Source organism: Idiotropiscis lumnitzeri, chromosome 8, assembly GCF_059441095.1.
Source record: "Idiotropiscis lumnitzeri isolate Australia: NSW breed Sydney's pygmy pipehorse chromosome 8, RoL_Ilum_1.0, whole genome shotgun sequence".
Lineage (NCBI taxonomy): Eukaryota > Metazoa > Chordata > Actinopteri > Syngnathiformes > Syngnathidae > Idiotropiscis > Idiotropiscis lumnitzeri.
In genome coordinates, this window is record NC_142398.1 from 18808926 (window position 1) to 18822986 (window position 14061).

A 14061-nucleotide genomic window follows, 5' to 3' on the forward strand; every position below is an offset into this window, starting at 1 on the left:
TTGCATGAATTAAATTAATTTGATTTTAATTTGAAATTCGGTGGTGCATACCTTTGTCATTATTGATCAAATTATCTGGGAAAGAAATTCCTTCAAACATGAAAATGATCTGGTATATGTAAATAGGGGAGAGCAGAATATTTGTGATTATTTCTATTCTTAAACTGAATTTTTTATACTTATATACTTACTTGTGTTACTAATACTTTTTCCGGTTTTGTACTTGTTTTTCATACATTTTTTTGGTGTGTCCATTCTCCTCAACTCAAAGGTTGCGGGTTCGATCCTCGTCCAATGTGGCTATGTCGAAGTGTCCTTGCGCAAGGATACCGAACCCCCAGTTTCTCCCGATGCTACGTCATCAGAATGTAAACGAAGCGCTTCGAGATTCGACGATAGACCAGTGACAGTCCGTTTAACATTACTCGGATGCAATTTGCAACCCGTCAGAATCCATAATTCAAGTTGTCCCGCGCCTAAAAGGCACTCACTCTGACCTTGACGCACAGCAGAAGCAGCGTCAGTCATCAAATTGTCAAGAAACGAAGACAAGGTGGATTGTGGCTCGTGAGAGAAGATACGTGTTGCTTGTAAATAGGCGCTCGCCTATTTTGCATCACATTGGAAGACTCTACAGGCTCCGATTAGTGCGCGCAACAGAAACCTCCCATGCGCTAAACCGTCTCAAACTGAGATTATTTCGCGCCCAAAAAAAAGTCTTCGTGTTGAAAATCAGCCTATTGTGAACTCGATTATGGAACAAGTGGATGCGCTCAATTGTTCGTCTCCAACTTCTGCCCTCGCCAACGGCTCTTCCAACGAGTTGACACAGAGTGTCCCCTTCCAGGGGAGCAGCACCCTGCTGACGGCGGTCATCTCCATCACCGTCTTCGTGGTGGGATTGGCCGGCAACAGTCTGGCCATCTACGTGGTGCTGCGCTACGCCAACATGAAAACGGTGACCAACATTTACATCCTCAACTTGGCTGTCGCCGACGAGCTCTACATCATCGGGCTGCCTTTCCTCACCACGCAGAATGTGCTCTCCTACTGGCCATTTGGGTCGTTCCTGTGTCGGCTCGTCATGACCGCGGACTCCATGAACCAGTTCACGTCGATTTTCTGCCTCACCGTCATGTCCATTGACCGCTACTTAGCTGTGGTGCACCCGATCCGAGGGTCCAAGTGGAGGAATCCACGCGTGGCCAAGGCGGTGAGCGCCGCAGTGTGGGCTGTCTCTTTTGTGGTGGTCCTACCTGTGGTCATCTTCTCTGATGTGCAGGTATGTATCACACTGGTTTTATATCATTCCGGAATTGGAGATCATCAAGAAGAAGTTTAAAAAAAATGAGACAAAAGGAAACTGCGTTTTTTTTTTTTTTTTAATAAAAACGATTCCTAAAAAATAATTTAATGCCCCCCCCCCCCTCCATCTTCCCTTCCTCGATGACAAACCAAATAAGTTTTAGATCGTTTTTTTGGGGTGTGGTTTTGTTGATGGCTTCCTTGCTAAAAATTTGAACTTTAATTAAATTTTATCACAGATATATTTTTTTCAACGTTTTCACGACAGTTTATTGCCATGTGCCACATTTAAATTCGTGTTTGATTACCTGATTGTACCCTTGTATCTCGAATATTTTCTCACTGGACTGGGAAATACCATTAACCGTTTTGGTCCCGATGGGCAAATGACTGCACATTCTGGTGTTCCATTCTTGGCCAGCTGGGTGCAGTATAGGACAGACAGATAAATTGGCTATTGAGACGTCTCAACTCTGAGCTCCAGAGAGCGGTTTTAGCCACGCTTTACAGAGGATAAAGAATATATTATGACTGTGAGTTTGAATGTCTGTGTGCACGCATTCCTATAACTTGCTGCACATTTGTGTTGAATCCCTTGCTTAAATGGTGAAAGCGCCACAACATATTCATTATTAGCATGGTGCTCGTGGACTAAAAGGCTATCGCATTTGTTTTATGGTTAGTTTGACAGTAAATTTCACCTAGGAGTGGGATGTACAAATTATGTGAATTTTACTGCTTGACTCATATTCCACAAACGCAACAGCAAGAGGATTCCAAGCCACTTTTTTGTTGTGTTACAACAGTGTGGCTTTATAGTAAATGAGATGGAGCACTAGACTGGCCTGCCAGCAGTCCAGACCTGTCCCTCTTTGAAAATGTGTAGGAAATTAAATAAAAATATATTAAAATACGTCAATGGACACCCCGGAAAGTTGAGCAATCAACAAAGCTTCAACAATTAGTGTCCTCGGTTCCCAACAACTTCATGAGTATTGTTAAAAGAAAATGAATGTGATGCAGTCACATTCAATTTCTTGTCTTCGCAAAGTGTTCAATATAATATAGGTTACTTAAAATGTGCAAATCATTGTATTCTATTTTATGTATATTTTACACAATGTCTCAACTTTACTGGAACTATATTGTATTTCTGAATTAAATTTTGTCTGGAAAAAAAATTCCCCAAAAAAGACGACTAAATTGATGATTTTCTCTTATCTCACTTGCCAAAGTTCATGTATCTGGTTCTGAAATGTCCCTTTAGGACACATTTAACTCATGCAACATGATTTGGCCAGAGCCAACAGACGTGTGGTCAACTGCCTTCATTCTCTACACCACCACGGTGGGCTTCTTTGGACCCCTGCTCATCATCTGCCTCTGCTACCTGCTGATAGTAATCAAGGTGCGTGCACGCGTGTGTGTGTGTGTGTGTGTGTGTGCGCTCTTGTTCATCACATCCCTCCATTTGTATTGATTTTCCTGCAGGTGAAGTCCTCGGGAGTGCGGGCGGGCTTCACCTCGCGACGGCGTTCCGAGCGTAAGGTGACACGGATGGTGGTGGTTATCGTGGTGGTGTTTGTACTCTGCTGGCTGCCGTTCTTCATCATCAACATCATCAACCTCGTGGTCATCATCCCTGAGTCCAGCGCTACTGCGGGAATATACTTCTTTGCGGTCATCCTGTCATATGCCAACTCCTGCGCCAACCCTCTGCTCTATGGTTTCCTCTGTGACAACTTCAAACAGAGCTTCAAAAAGGTATATTGAGTAGTTAGTTTACAGCCAACATTAAAATCTACGTAGAATAATTTGAATGGGGCACGTCAGTGGCTACCGTCTCGTTTAGCGGGATGAACCCTGATGTACAGGCACTGAGCCGTCGGGTGTATTGCCCATGCTTGCCTTGAGCCTCTCACCAGGGACGGGGCCAATCTGCTTCTGCAGGCAGGGCCACCAGCACAACAGAGAGACAGAGAGAGAGAGAGAGAGAGAGAGAGAGAGAGAGAGAAGTTTGCTCCGACGAGCCAAAATAAACCAGCTTTTAATTTATCGGCCTTGAAAGTTATTAAAAAGGCCAATGCCGATTATCGGCAAAAAGCCAAATATCGGCGCCAATAATCGTCCCTTACTAGAATAAAAAACGCTGTTCAAAAGTGGTTCTCTTCATAGTGGGTCTTTAAGTCCCTCACCCATCCCAGCATCCCATTTTTTGGGATCGTGTGGCATCTCTGGATGAGGTTGAGTTTTTAACAAACTGTCATTGCAGGTGCTGTGTGTGAAGAGGTTGAGTTGCAAGGGCAATGGTGTGGATGATGCCGGTGACCCCAGCGCTCGTCGCATCGTGAGGTCAATGCCAACGGAATGTGCCCCTTACTCTCCTAAACACCAGGTGTCTTATCACGCCCAGAGCAGCCAGGTATGTTAGAATACAGTTTTTTTTTATCTGCATATTTGCGACTCAGCTAGTTATTGGAGGATGATAATAATCTCTGATGCTTCAACTGCAATATATTCCACCAACCTCTTAATCTAATGTGGCCATTTTCATGTTGATGCATTCATCGTGAGCACTGTTTCTTCAACGACATTTTCGCTCTTTCCCCTTGTTGAAGATCTTTCCTCAGCCTTCGGGCTTCCAGATTTCTCACACAGCTGCTGACTTCCACTGCTGCGACTCAGCATGCAAACAGTCTTGCTCCACGGTCTCGCAATTTCCCAGGAGCACGACAGCAACCTCCATGAGCACTGCGGCTGAAATTCCCGCTATTACAACAGGAACTACAGTGCCTGGCGTCTCATAGCGAATATGACCCCTGTGCCCTGTTTTAGAAAGAAAAAAAAAAATCAAATGTACAAAAAATTGATATGGTACATTGTTGATGTTTTCTTTTGTATAATTTGTAAAGGTGCTTTTCTTTGGCTAACATCTTTCTTTCTCTTTGTTATTTGCAGAAAATGTTTGGAGTTGACTGTGTGTTTATTAATATAATTCATGCACGGATGCAATTCAATGATTTTACTTACTACTACATTACTTACTATAAATTTGATGAGCCAGGATCGAGTTCCTTAATTTGGAGGATATGTGATCGACTGATTCCTCGCTTCCTCGGCAGACTACCAAGCTTTTCTATTTTGAGAAAGACAACTACTTCATGTGGAGTTGAAACAACCCGCTTGTATTGTTTTGTTTTAGAGGTATCATTCGTTGTTTTACAATAATCAAGGTTGGAACAACGAAGGTGTAAGCTGTTTGGTATGAAAATAAATCAGAATTGGGCAAAAATGGGGATCAACAGGTGAGTTTTTTTTTATAGCTCATGATTGCCCAGAAAATTGTCTTTAGCGCATCCCTAATATATATGTATATATAAGTATTGTAAAAGAAGGAAACCAAAACAACAGTGAATGGAAGTAATGTGTGTGAAAAGCATATTACAAATGTTTTCTACTTTAGACTATATACATAAAAATCGTGACTAACATGTTGTTTTATTTGAAATGTATTTATAAATGTTATCGGAAACCAAAATACATAATAGTTTTGTGATCGTCCAAATGTCTTTGTGTTGTTTTTTGTTTCCTTGAAAATAAAAAGCTGCGGCAATGAAAGAGACATTTCAGCTTGGTACTTTCGCTCATCACGTGGTAAAACTGCCGCGGAATGCATGCAAGTGCTGAGCTTCGCCTCACTGACTTGGCTGACTGCTTCCCCCTAGTGGCCAATAAACGACATTACAAATTGCTACGAGACAGCACACAATACAATTACTAAGGAATGTACATTTAATGCTGTAGTTTGTTTTAAAGAAAAGTTACGCTGTATTTTGGTCAGATTTTTATTTTTTTAAAGAAGGTTTTACTTTTATATTCTTATGTTTTAAAATACATTTCATTAATGTCAGCTTGACAATAAACACTCCCAATAAGATAAATGTGTCGTTAAAAACAATAAGAACGACACAGTGGATGCCTGATTAGCAAAATGGCCTCACAGTGCAGAGGTCGTGAGATCGATTTCGGCTCCACATTCCAAAAACATGCATGGCAGGTTGATTGGATACTCTCAATTGCCCCGAGGTATGAGTGTGAGTGCGGACGTGTGCCCCGCGATTGGCTGGCAACCACTTTAGGGTGTCCCCCCCCCGCCTACTCTCCGAAGATAGCTGGGATAGGCTCCAGCGACCCTTGTGAGGACAAGCCGTACAGATAATGGATGGATGGCACACACTACGAGGTACAAAAGGTGAAAGTTCCCACTGCTCTTGTTGACTATCGGATAATTGTCACAAGATACGTGAGAGATAATGGAGGGATTATGGGATGGACCATAATTGACAAGGTCCAGTTGGATGGACTCAAGTGATAACCGGATTACCCAGATTAGAGATAATTTGCTGTTAGTCAGCACTTGTATTGCTTGTCTGCATTTCACAGTGGCCTTTATGTCTGCATGGAAGGACTCAACTCCTCAACAAATAGAACTTCAGTCACAACTGTTTGTAAAATACAATTAATTTGGAAAAAATAGTTAAGATTGTGGTTTAGCATTCACAAATTGACCTACTCAATGTGTGTGTCATGACTTTTTCTAATGCCCGCACAATTGTATCTGAAGGCCTCGGAAAGAATAGTGCATGCTACTGGTCTTGTGAAACCTGCCTGGCAACACGAGCTAGCTGAATTCTGATTGGATAAAAAAAATCTAACATAAAAATTCAACACCAGGATCTAATATGACATCAATGTGACGAATATGATCATGATTTCTTGATTATGTTAGGCCAAGCAGCGAAGGCCTTGACCGCCCACCACTGTTTTAACATATTAATAAGTATTTACTTAATAGCGGGATGAGATGACTGCTCTTCTTTCCGTTCATGTGTTTGTTTGTCTCAGAGTTTATTTGTGGACCACAAGCCAGCTTTGGCTCCTCTAGTGTCTGACTATAATCTGTCACTGTTGTACTACCTGCCAGTAACAGTCTCTTTCACTTTGATCCAAACTGACTCGATTGCCAAAATTCCATGACTCCTGCTGATTGTCACGGCCTCCTTCAGATCTGCTCCATCCCCAGATCAACATGAGCCCGTGTCCAGGGCACGAGATGAGTCCACCCTAAAGGGAGTCTTGGCTGAATGATTGGCTGTTATGTAACGTTTCCTACAAGGATGACCACGTGGCATCGGAGCGCGGACCATCTGCCTTCATCACTCCAAATCCTCTCCTCACTCAGCTAGCGATACGCTTAATGGACACCTGTGACGTGAACAATTTGCCAAGTGTTGTTTTGATCTACTGTGGCGTCATCAAAGAAAGGAAGGCTGAACATCCCATTTTTAGCTATGATTCAGTGTGAAGATGAATGCTGCGAAGGAGAAGTGGGGAAAAAACACAAACTTTGAAAAAAAAAAAAAACCCTCGGGTGTGAAGTGGTGTGCTCGTTATTTCCTGGTTGGATGTGTGCACCAGCAGTCCCTGCTTCCCATACGTGGGTGAGCTCCAGCAAAGCTGGGATTGCATCTCTGTTGACACCTCCGCACAGTCAACATGCAGCAGGGAGAGAGAAACATGCAGACGGAGTGACTGGGATGAAGACGACAGTGGTTGTCAGAGAGAGACGAAGAGACATGTTCAAGCAGAGAGATTGAAAGAGAGAATAATTTGATATTTGAAGATGAGCCAGAAGTAGTCAAGAACTGACCATCTTTTTTTTTTTTGAGGGGGAGCGTTGTCATTTCACAGCAGCAGCGGGACGCAATCTGTCAAACAAAACAACTTAAAGGACGTTTTTCAAACGCAACATGGAAACTGTTTGCTTCCTGCAATCCTGAGGATTTTAAAAGTGGTCTTATTCATGGCGATTGGAACTCTCCAAATGATGAAATGAAGAATAGGATGCCTATCTATTATCTGTAATTAAGAATTGAAGCTGCGAAGCTACCAGAGGTAAGTCAGAAAATGGAATATTCTAATCATATAGAGATGTGTGAGTGTTGTTCCACTTGTTAGAAATGATTTGAATTTGGAATCTGAATTTAGGCGTTTAGACCAGTTTGCCGCTTAACAACATGAAGTCAATTCGGGTATTTCATAAAGTCCAACATAATTATTCCTTGATGTGTGCGTGCGCCTGCGTTTTTGGTTCTCAAGCTCGACTTCTCAAAGCCCGGCGTGCAATGTCAGCCCACGCTATTTCCCGTTGCCTAGGAAACTATAGCCCAGTGCTTAAATCAGTTCTGTTCTGCGCTGTGAGAGCATGAGTGTGCTTCCAAAGAGAGAAATATTCCGTTTTTTTCAGACAATTTTTTTTTTTTGGTTGTATTTGTCTCACATAACCGGTTCTCCTCTTGTCTCCAACATGCCTCTAAGATGGCTGTCAAGAGTTTCGCCATCTTCCTCCTGCTACTGATCGGCTCTTGCACCTCGCACCCATCCCCTCCTCCTCCGTTGGGATGCAGCGAGCATGTGGAGCCCCCTTACAGAGTGCTGTGCGACCTGGAGTCAGTGTGGGGCGTCGTTTTGGAGGCCGTGGCCTGTAGCGGGGGCCTCACCTCTCTAATCCTCGCCACGCTCCTCCTCGTCAAGCTTCGCTCTATCTCAGACCCAGCCAGGCGCTCAGGCGTGGGACCTCTTCTCCTGCTCCTGGGCACGCTCCTCGGGATATTTCCCATCTCTCTGGCGTTCCTCGTGGGAAAGAACCAGGTCCTCTGTGTGGTTCGCCGAGCCTTCTGGGGTCCCCTCTTCGCCCTGTGCTTCTCGAGCTTGCTGGTCCAGGGCCTGAGGCTCAGGAGGCTGGTGGCTGGGAAGACGAGCCCCTCGGGAAGCACGCTAGCGGCGCTGGGCTTGGCATTGGCCTTGGTTCAGGGGATCATCTCTGCTGAATGGGTCCTGCTCACTGTCGTCAGGGAGGGTCATCCGGCCTGCGAGTATCCACCTTTGGACTTTGCTCTGACGTGCAGCTACACCTTAGGGCTGCTCCTCATAGCTATGGGGCTCTCGTTAGGGGTCGTGCTGTGTGGGGGGGAACTGGTGGTCGAGGCGGCTCATGAGAATGATGAGGATAGAGAAGAAGAGAGTGACAAAAGGAGATGGAAGTGTAATGCAGTGTGGCTCTTCCTGGCAAGTCTGGCGTCAGCGTTGCTTTGGGTGACCTGGCTCGGCTTTTATCTTTATGGGAGCCAAGCTGTGAGGCTCCGGGGGAAAGTGGGGAGGTCAGGAGCAGGAGCAGGAGCGGGAAAGGCGGAGGACCGTCTGCTGGATGAGCCTGCTCTGGCGGTGGCCTTGGTGGTGCAGGGCTGGATCCTTCTGCTGTTCCACGGCATTCCGGAGAGCCACCTCTGTCTGTGGAACCGATCGCAATGCGGCAGGCAAGATTTCTTTGACACCAGTGAGACAACTCCTCCTCCACATTTCAGAGATGAGCTCCCAGCACACTCTCACCAGCCCTTCCAGGAAAACCAGGCCTTTTCGATGGAGGAGCACGGTGCAAGTATGCTCACGTTGTGTGTGTCTGTGTGTGTTACTGTTCAACAGTTCTTTAAGAGTGTTTGAATTCTGACTTTGAGTGGAACACTTTTGACATCAAGATGGAGCAGAAGCGTACAGTTGCAAATGTACAGTTGCTAGGCAACCGGAAACACAAATCATCTGGGCTTTTATTTTTCATTCAATGTAAAATTAAGAGACAGATAAAGAAAATTAAGCAAAAATATGATTTACTATAAGCACAATCCATTTGAAGGCACCACTTCATGAGTGCAGCCTCGATTAACATGCTCCTCATCTTCAACAGATTTCTCTTAAAGGGGAAGTCAACGCTTGAAAATTATTTCCAAAAATATGTTCTATGCGCCTTCACTAGTCCAAACGTGGCATTCGTATTAATATTTGGTTTGTGGAATATGGCTCAAGCAGTGAAATCCACCCGTTTTTAGCCTTCTAAGGAGGCGGCCATTTTGTCACTTTTGACAAATGAAAATGACATCCCAGTTGCTCAGGGTTCAGGTAACGATCAGTCGCAGCTCACCTGTTTTCTGAAGCTGAGCCATGATTGGTCATTATCTGAACCCTGAGCGACTGTGATGTCATTTTCAGTTGACAGGAGTGACAAAATGGCCGCCCCCTCACATGGCTAAAAAAATGGCGGATTTTACTGCTTAACTCATATTCCACAAACATAATATTAATCAGAAGGCCGTGTTTCGACTCATGGGCCTGCATCGAACATATTGTTTAATAGATTTTTTGGGGGTTGACTTCCCCTTTAAAGATCTCACCAAAATTATATAAGAGAAGAACCATTGGAACTGACATTCATACAAAATCTTGCAACTATACAAAAAACCCTTGATTTAAACACTAATTATTTTACAGCCTCTTCGGCAGGGTGATACATGAGTCATCCCAGCTTCTGTGCTTTTTTTTAAGCAATTCTACTGATGGAGAGAGAAACAGCAAGGCACAAGGACAAACCAGACAAAGACAATGGTTGAAAGAAAGAATTAAAGTGTCGTCATATTTAGGAGACTGACACATTCCTTTTGGCTGTTTTACAATTGACTGAGGAAGATTACATTGAACTTTGTGCCCATGTACTTGCTGCTTACATTGCAACAAGCCACCGGATAAGATTTTTTTTTTTTTTGATAAGTGGAAGACACTACAATTTAATATTAGTCACCCTCTGAAATTAGTAGCGGGATCACCACAATATTTTAGATTTTATGGACAGTAAAGGGATTTTGTCATTAATGAGTGCTTATGTAGAGGTAGATGTTTGACGATAAAATGCAAAATATTAGTGCGACTAGTAAGTTGACATTAGTTGAAGTTTCGTATCTTTTCAGATTCCTCATGTGTGATGCGGCAATGTTCGGAAAGTAGTGAAACGTGACTACTTTTTCGCTGGTTTCTTTTTTATAGTCATCATGTTGACATGAAAGAGTTATCATAAAGAAAATTACAATTACATTAGAATTAATGTGGATATTTAGATAGTGTTTTAGAATAATACAATGATAGAATATTCAGGAAAACATAGTTTAATGTATGTTTGAAATGTTAATTTCAATTATTAAAAAATATAAAGCTACATTGAGATTTTTTTGCTTGAAAAATAAGACTTCTTTTCTATAATATTATGACTTTGTTCTCATATGATTGCAAATTGTTTCAAATCTCGAGAAAAATATTCTTCTTGTAATGTTAATGTAGCAAATTAGCTTTTATAACATTACTTCACAATATTTGGTTCTCATATTATGACATTCTTGTAAGAAAAAAAGCCTTTAGTCCAATTTTGTAAAAAAAAAAAATCAAAAATAAAAAGGTAAAAAAAATTGAAAAATAAATTCTCTTCAAATATGTATAATACTGTAAAAAAAAGTTCTTGAAAGACAATTCCTAGTAAATTCATGATGTATTTGTCTTATATTTGACTCCCTTTACCCTTAGCATGGTGACTGTAGTGACATACATTTATCACTTTTTCCTCAAAATCATACAAATGAATTCTTTGCAGTTACACCACGCCGTTGTAATTTGAAACTAATAACAATTACAAGCCATTTAGCATTACATATTTTTATCCATACTCCCACTCCTGTTAAGTCCCTTTGGGAATTAAAAAAAAAAAACACGACATTGACCGTAAATCAAAGAGCACTTACTTGATTGGATGACGATACATTTGACTGCTTTGCTCGTCTTTCAGGTCTCCGAAGTGGAAACTACCAGAGCGGTCATGGGAGTGTTCGGCCTGGCATCGCCTTCAGAGGTCACGTCTACCAACCAACTGAAATGGCTCTTGTTATGAATGGCGGTACGGTAAGTGTTGCCTCTCAAAATAAAGTGTGTCACTCGTCAACAATTTCACAATTAATCCATCTAATTCACTTTTGTCCCCCACCATCATATAGATGCCCACGGCGCCCATTAACTACACTGGAAGACGACTGTGGTAAAGTGATAATGGGACGTGAACATCCGGGTCACATGTCTGTTCCTTAATTTCCTGATGCCTGACGAGGAGTAATAATTTAAAGAGACATAACATATCATACGGGATGGACTGCCAACAGCTCAATACTTTTCAAGTTTCTGCATACATGTTTGAATTCTGCATTTTGAGGGTTTGCGTCACTTTTTCAAAACGAAAGGATGGTGGAAATGAATGAATTTGGCTGCTGTGAATACCAGTTACACAGTGCTTTAATATTCTCAACGCACAGGTGTCTGTAATATGTAAATAAGATAACAGGAAGTATTTGAGGTGGGCTGACGATGCGTGGGGTTGATGATTATACAAATCGTCATGATATGAATATACAACAACACATCCTTACAAAAGCTTGCTTTGTCTCAGATTTTTTTTTTCTTCTCGCATGATCTGATCCACATAATCGGGAGCTTCTCAATGTTGCCCGATATCTTGCATCGTGTGCACATGATTTTCGTCAACGGACAACTTCAAAAGCCATTTACCAGTGCACCCAAAAGTGAAATCATTAGGCACACCTTTTAGCTGCTTAATCTTTCTTAGATGTCAAAACATGTCATCTTTGACAGAGTTGCATTTTAAATATATGATGGACGTTCAACTGAAACGGGAGCCAACTTCTTTTTTTTTTAAGTTTCTTGACAAAGTATTCTGTCGCGATAAGTGCTTGTCTACAAGTTGCAAATGCTTTCATTTACCTAAAACTTTCGCAGGAGATTTCATTTTAAAATGCTCAGGAGATTGTGCAGCACGAATGCAACCTGACAATCTGCCATAAAGGTTGGAAATGCTGCTGGTAATCCACCACGGTCACGTGACAACCGTCATTGGTCATTGTCTCAGGAGTTTGCTGGATTGAATGGAATCACAGCGCCCTCGAGCGCACAAATAGTGCGACTGCGGCATCCTCAGCGACTACAACAGCAGCATTTATTTACGAGAAATTAAGAGCACATCAACTTTTAATTAGCCGATTGTGACATTTTCTAAAATGGGAAAATATAATCGGCAGACCAGTTAATCAGTTGGGCATTACAAAATGTCAGTCTATTTATCCCAGAAACGTCATGTGACAGGAAGAACAATTACAAGTTCTTCCAGGACAATAAACATGCGTAACCACTTTTTTTCCCCATTTATACAAAATAATATGTCGTGACTTACTGTGAGTATATCAGCTTTTTTAACAGGCCCAATTTTAAAATTTGATTAGTCAATTTCTGAGTAAATTCATTAAAAGGAGATGATCATAATTTCAGTATTCATAATTTTGTGAAATTTTTGTGCCGGAAGATATTTGTAATGGGTTAAATGGGTGCCTTGGCTCAATGGCGCCTGGAAAAAACTACATTACATTTTGTAAGTGTACCTAATGATGTGACCAATGAGTGTACATTTATGTGACCCGGTACAAGGTTTAAGATACCTTGGAAGCTGTATTTTGCACTTTATGAGAGTTAATATGGTCTCTGTGTAGTAATAATCGAGATGTATTATCTTGTAAAAGGTCAAATGTTTTAATGTCCAAATTGAACAAAACAAGCACACGCGCACGCGCACGCACAAACACGCCCACACACCAGTATATTTTTTTTATTGTGAAGTGTGATTGTCGCCAAACTGTTATTTATGACAGTGGTGCTGTAGTGTCTTATGGCAATGTGATTCTTACTAAATTTGAAACGTTTCTTTTCTGAACTTGGTTCATAGGAGGGAAACTGCAGTATATTTAAAATATATTTACAATATTATTGTACAAGCTACAAATCAAAATCATCAAAATTGCTGTAGGTGTTCAAATTCTTACCAAATGTCCCATTTTGCACCAAATCTGACTTTCTGGTGAATTAATGAACTATTGTGAGTTTTCTGCAATGTTGCTTTTGTGAGTGAGATTTATGCTACAATTTTGTATACTGCAAATCTTGACTTGATATTTTACATAGTTATGTAATATTCTATAAATATAAATTGCTTTTAATAAAGTGTGTCCTAAAATGTGAAGATCACCAGTATTTACCTTAAAGTTGTATTGTATTGTATTTTAATGATTTTGTGGCAATTGTACAGTTTTATGGCAGGAAAAGATGAATGTTTGTCAAGTAATTTCTTACAAAGTGGCAAATACGTCAATGCAAATTTCCTCTCAAAGGTTGCCTTCCTTTGTCATCAGATTCTTGTATGCATTATTGCACTGCAATAGTATCCATTCATTTTCTATACCATTTATCCTCGTTAGAAAAGAAGAAAACAGCCTTTTTTTAGCTCAGCAGATGGCTGATATTTTAAAGGTTTAGGAATCATTTTTACAAAGGCTACATTTACTTTTTGTCTCAAGACACCTATAATTTACACAAGTCCATGTTCTGTATTTTGTGTACTGGGCCTCGAGCATGCTCTGACATTCCTATTTTGTTGCACTCTGAATAACCGAACTTTTCATTTGAACAATGCACAGATTTTCCGAAAAGTTGGAGTGAAGTGGAGAAATCCTCCAAAACAAACAAGAGGCTACATTAAAGGCCTGGAAAAGCATAAAAAAAGAATGCAATAGTCTGGTGACGTCAATATTAGTTGCAAGCTTGATACAGTTGGAAAGGTTATTCCACCAAATATTAAATGTTATTTGCTTTTCATTTATGTTAATGTCCAGCTCAATACTTTTGCTCACTTGAAAAGTGAGTTGCTTCAGTACTATTTTGAGTTGCTTAACGCATCTAAAGATGGTGAAATAAAAACTGAAACGGACC

The 14061-nt window shown here is 41.3% G+C and overlaps 2 protein-coding genes across 4 annotated transcripts; both read left to right on the plus strand.

Annotated features, from left to right (window-relative positions):
- Nucleotides 1–337: 337 nt before the first annotated feature.
- On the plus strand, nt 338–4580 carry sstr5 (somatostatin receptor 5). 2 transcript variants are annotated; one of them, XM_088302695.1, is made up of 6 exons: nt 338–958; nt 1037–1282; nt 2573–2713; nt 2797–3069; nt 3578–3727; nt 3924–4580. In XM_088302695.1, exons 1-6 carry the CDS (start codon nt 755–757, stop codon nt 4110–4112), a joined length of 1203 nt encoding a protein of 400 aa, XP_088158821.1. In that variant the 5' UTR covers nt 338–754; the 3' UTR covers nt 4113–4580. The 2 variants fall into 2 exon arrangements, with proteins under 2 accessions (XP_088158821.1, XP_088158820.1); XM_088302694.1 differs by having other exon boundaries at nt 338–1282.
- Nucleotides 4581–6489: 1909 nt separating this feature from the next.
- On the plus strand, nt 6490–13315 carry gprc5bb (G protein-coupled receptor, class C, group 5, member Bb). Of its 2 annotated transcripts, none has more exons than XM_088302697.1 (4): nt 6490–7260; nt 7675–8803; nt 11027–11139; nt 11232–13315. In XM_088302697.1, exons 2-4 carry the CDS (start codon nt 7684–7686, stop codon nt 11274–11276), a joined length of 1278 nt encoding a protein of 425 aa, XP_088158823.1. In that variant the 5' UTR covers nt 6490–7260; nt 7675–7683; the 3' UTR covers nt 11277–13315. The 2 variants fall into 2 exon arrangements, with proteins under 2 accessions (XP_088158823.1, XP_088158822.1); XM_088302696.1 differs by having other exon boundaries at nt 6497–7260; nt 7684–8803.
- The last annotated feature ends 746 nt before the right edge of the window (nt 13316–14061 follow it).

Coding starts and splice junctions, on each gene's coding strand:
- gprc5bb (XM_088302697.1), top strand. CDS start 7,684: ATGGCTGTCAAGAGTTTCGCCATCTTCCTCCTGCTACTGATCGGCTCT. Junction 8,804..11,026: donor GATGGAGGAGCACGGTGCAA/GTATGCTCACGT, acceptor CTCGTCTTTCAG/GTCTCCGAAGTGGAAACTAC. Junction 11,140..11,231: donor TTGTTATGAATGGCGGTACG/GTAAGTGTTGCC, acceptor ACCATCATATAG/ATGCCCACGGCGCCCATTAA.
- sstr5 (XM_088302694.1), top strand. CDS start 755: ATGGAACAAGTGGATGCGCTCAATTGTTCGTCTCCAACTTCTGCCCTC. Junction 2,714..2,796: donor ACCTGCTGATAGTAATCAAG/GTGCGTGCACGC, acceptor ATTTTCCTGCAG/GTGAAGTCCTCGGGAGTGCG. Junction 3,728..3,923: donor ATCACGCCCAGAGCAGCCAG/GTATGTTAGAAT, acceptor CCCTTGTTGAAG/ATCTTTCCTCAGCCTTCGGG.